Here is a 4,314-nt window from a genome sequence, read left to right as displayed (position 1 = left end):
TCTATGTTTTATATATAGGCTAAAGTGAGTTTGACGTTGTATTTTGTTGTTGCATTCAAGCAATTGACGCCGAACTGCTGCTAATTCGAAAGTGAAAGTAAAATGCGCATGGCGATTTTAAGCTATATATATTATTATTATGTAAAATATTATATAATATTGTATTATAGTTATTATATCCAAGTTGTCTGGAACTCAGCATTAGGTTAACATTTCAATAAACGAGCGTGTACTACACAATTACGAGCCATTCTATAAGGTGACATTTCAGCACTTGACAAACGGATAGCGACTCCTAAGTAGCACTTAAAGCATGGCTACGTGCGATTGTAAGTGCGTTTTTGGGAAACGCACGTGAAACAATAACGAACGATCGTAAAATGACTCGTAGAAAACGATCTTAAACTCTAAGATCAATCGTTATCGAGAAACGCAGCCCTGAAGAGTATGTGTGGCATTCAGTCACCGCACTGGTGTGGATATTTACTGTACTTCGCAATCACAGATTCTAGCCTACGTCTTAGAATATATGACTCAAATAAGCATTTTCACTGGATATTGTCATCTGAACAAGTAAGTAACAAGTCTGCCACGTTTGTTCTGGCCAACTGAGGAAAAAAGCATTACAATAAATAACGCTACCAATGGTGATTAAATCGAAATTAGCTCATATCACATCAAAACGTGCAAATTATTATTATTGTTATACTTTATTCTCAAATTGCTAACGTTAACAACATCCGCATTGCGTGACTATGAGTATAGTGTGTATAAGCGAGTAGATTTCAATTTCTGAACTACAGTCTAAACTCTAATTGTCATACCACTCGAATTTCATATTAAGAAATTCTATTAACTAAAAAGCAAATTATGCTCCCTTCGAACTGGTTGTCTTTAAAATACAAATCTTGTGTAATCCCAGGCTATCTGTAATCAGAAGCACATTTAAAACTGGAATATAATTTAATTTCATTCACATGTGTTTCATAAACACAATCCTTTCTGGATTACAATCCGCCAAATGCAGTATTTTATCAAAATGATCAATTTAATTATTCCAGCTGCTTTGAGAAAAGGCTAGTTTTGAGCACTGGCTGGTTATGTACTTGCTCAAATATTGATTTCGGATCATTTTTAACCAAAAGAAGTTACGGACTGCAGCTTTAAGTATAGAGCACACTGAGCATTTTACATATGTGGGTTTAGGCTATGTCATGTGGTTGGTTTAGATGACAGGGAAGAGAGAGAGACTGTGAAAAGAGATGATCATCCTCATCATTTCTCTCAGAGGAGACCACAGGGGATCAATAAAAGGCGCTCCTGTTTTATGAGTTTTTTTAATTAATTAATTTATTTTTGGGTCATCGCTGCCTTGAGGACCACCTTGCGTTTTTTTAATTAATTAATTTATTTATTTTTATCTCATATAGGCTAACTTTAATATTACTACATTGGTGAGTTTTAAATCTTGAAAACGCAATCGCGATAGAATCTAAATAATTACAAAATTTAAAGCACAAAACTTTATTACTCAATGGTCGGGAACAATAATTTGATTTTGACAAGGAAGCCATCAAATAACAAGTCTGAGGCGGTTCCCGTTAAAGAGCGCACGTTTACGGACTTAAACTGGGCTGTATGCAGCAGTACTAGTGAAAGGTAAAACTGCTTGTGTTCGTTTCTTCTAGCTGTATTCGTTTCGTTCAAAAACTCTATTAAAATATAAAATGTTGTACTTGCTAGAATTGATCATGGTGACTGGAACTGTCTCTGTTTTAATATCAAAGGTGTGCAGAAGGAAAAGAACATCCAACAGGCTCAAAATAACTCAATGAGAACGGACACTAACTGAAGGAGCATGAACGACTCGTCACGCCATCACTTCAGCATGAAACACATGGACTACATGTATAATATTGACAATAACATAACTTTGAACGCAACGCTCGGCGACATGAATGGCACAGGAATCGCCCAAATCATGATCCCTCAGGAGTTGTTTCTCATGCTCGGCTTGATCAGTTTGGTTGAAAACATCTTGGTGGTGGTGGCCATCATCAAGAACAGGAATCTTCACTCGCCAATGTATTATTTTATCTGCTGTCTGGCGGTGTCGGACATGCTGGTGAGCGTCAGTAATGTGGTGGAGACGCTCTTCATGTTATTGATGGAGCATGGGCTGCTGCTCGTCACGGCAAAGATGTTACAGCACTTAGACAATGTGATCGACATTATGATATGCAGTTCTGTCGTTTCCTCGTTGTCGTTCCTGTGCACTATTGCGGCGGACCGCTATATCACCATCTTTTACGCGCTCCGGTACCACAGCATCATGACCACGCAGCGTGCCGTGGCCATCATCGCGGTGGTGTGGCTCACCAGCATCACCTCGAGCTCTGTTTTTATCGTTTATCACACTTACAACGCTGTCGTCGCCTGTCTCGTCACGTTTTTTGGCGTGACGTTGGTGTTCACGGCGGTTCTGTACCTGCACATGTTCATCTTGGCGCACGTCCACTCCAGACGCATCATGGCTCTCCATAAGAGTCGCCGGCAAGGCACTAGCATGAAGGGAGCCATCACTCTGACTATCCTGCTCGGGGTTTTCGTCATCTGTTGGGGGCCGTTCTTTCTCCACCTCATCCTCATCCTTACCTGTCCCACAAACCCTCACTGCAAGTGTTATTTCAGTCATTTCAACCTGTTTCTAATTCTTATCATATGCAACTCGCTTATAGACCCTCTCATTTACACATATCGCAGTCAGGAGCTGCGCAAGACGCTCAAAGAAATTATTTCTTGTTCGTGGTTCTTTGCAATGTGAGTTATTCCTTCTAGACGTTTGTAAGAAACACGTGGAGGAGCATCTGCGTTGATGTCCAATTATTCAGTCTCATTCTCAGCAAATAGCGTCCTCAATGACTCTCTGTCTCTTCAACTTTACAGTAAATACACTCAGATACTGCTGATTGAGAGAACTAGATTTGATTAACTTTTAGAGGCAAAACACTTAGACAGATTTTTCTATAAAATTAATAACCGTTTGAACAAAGTGCATTTTTTATTTACTTAAATCATGCTTGATGGGATAAATAATATGGCTCAACAAATGACGTTTAAGTCCAAACAAATGAATGTTTAAGTCCCTTTAGTTTAAAACTAAAACAAAAAATAATTCACTAATAATAATAATACTACTACTACTAACAGGTATTTTCCCAGTTTTGAGGCATTAATTTCTGTTTTGTACACTTTAGCCTAATAAGTATGATTCACATACATTTTGCTTTATTGACCAAATTGGCTTGAGCTCCCAAAGCACCTCCCTCTGCACGTGCCTAATTATTATTAGAAATTCATCCCTTCATCAATGCCCCAAAATGCTTGTCCTCTGCAGGGTCACAAAAAGTATTAGAAATGGCTCAAAAAATTCTAATTAATGTGAATGAAAATCTGACCAAGAACTATCAGAGGACATAGTGTTCATTCAGTAATGCATGCATTCTTCAGGAGTTCTCTCTCTCTCTCTCTCTGGTGCTCTCTCTCTCTCTCTCTCTCTCTCTCTCTCTCTCTCTCTCTCTCTCTCTCTCTCTCTCTCTATTTTTGTTTTATTTAAATTGGAATTTGTTTTATAAAAATATTTTCTAATGTTCCTAATGCTGCAATAAGAAACTATGAAAATCCTGCATTAAACGCATCATCATATCTTACAAAGCAGTGCTAATTACAGTTTCCGTTTCAACAAACAGTTTTTTGATGAGAAATCGCTTTTGTAAAAGCAGCAGTTGTCTTCTCAATGCATCCAGTCCTGCTGGATAGTAATAAAAACTCAAAATCTAGAGTTTTCCCCCCACAAAGAAATTAACCAAGTCCTAATGGATTCTTTTGAACAGCCTGAACTATGTGTTGAAAGCTAGACAAGAACTGGTTTTTTTTTTTTTTTAAATATTATTATTATTATGGTAACACTTTACATTAAGGTTCTATTAGTTAATGTTAGTTAATGTATTAACTATTATGAACAAACAATGAACAATACATTTATTACAGTATTTATTAATCTTTGTTAATGTTAGTTAGTGAAGATACAGTTGTTCACTGTTAGTTCACAGTGCATTAACTAATGTTAACAAGCACAACTTTTACATTACATTACATTTTACATTTAGTCATTTAGCAGACGCTTTTATCCAAAGCGACTTACAAATGAGGACAATAAAAGCCGATAAAAATAACAAAAGAGCAACAATATAAAAGTGCAAATGACAAGTCTCGGTTAGCCTAACGCAGTACATGTAGCAAGGTGTATATATA

The 4,314-nt window shown here is 37.2% G+C and overlaps 1 protein-coding gene across 1 annotated transcript; it reads left to right on the top strand.

The window, feature by feature from the left end:
- The first annotated feature begins 1,493 nt into the window (after nucleotides 1-1,493).
- On the top strand, nucleotides 1,494-2,998 carry mc1r (melanocortin 1 receptor). The gene is made up of 2 exons (XM_016452654.1): nucleotides 1,494-1,659; nucleotides 1,788-2,998. The coding sequence occupies exon 2, from the start codon at nucleotides 1,859-1,861 to the stop codon at nucleotides 2,822-2,824; it is 966 nt and encodes a 321-aa protein (XP_016308140.1). The 5' UTR covers nucleotides 1,494-1,659; nucleotides 1,788-1,858; the 3' UTR covers nucleotides 2,825-2,998.
- The last annotated feature ends 1,316 nt before the right edge of the window (nucleotides 2,999-4,314 follow it).

Source organism: Sinocyclocheilus anshuiensis, unplaced genomic scaffold (genome assembly GCF_001515605.1).
Source record: "Sinocyclocheilus anshuiensis isolate Anshui unplaced genomic scaffold, SAMN03320099.WGS_v1.1 scaffold353, whole genome shotgun sequence".
NCBI lineage: Eukaryota > Metazoa > Chordata > Actinopteri > Cypriniformes > Cyprinidae > Sinocyclocheilus > Sinocyclocheilus anshuiensis.
Note: the sequence above shows the minus strand (reverse complement) of the source record. Positions and strands in the feature narration are given on the sequence as shown.

Coding starts and splice junctions, on each gene's coding strand:
- mc1r (XM_016452654.1), top strand. CDS start 1,859: ATGAACGACTCGTCACGCCATCACTTCAGCATGAAACACATGGACTAC.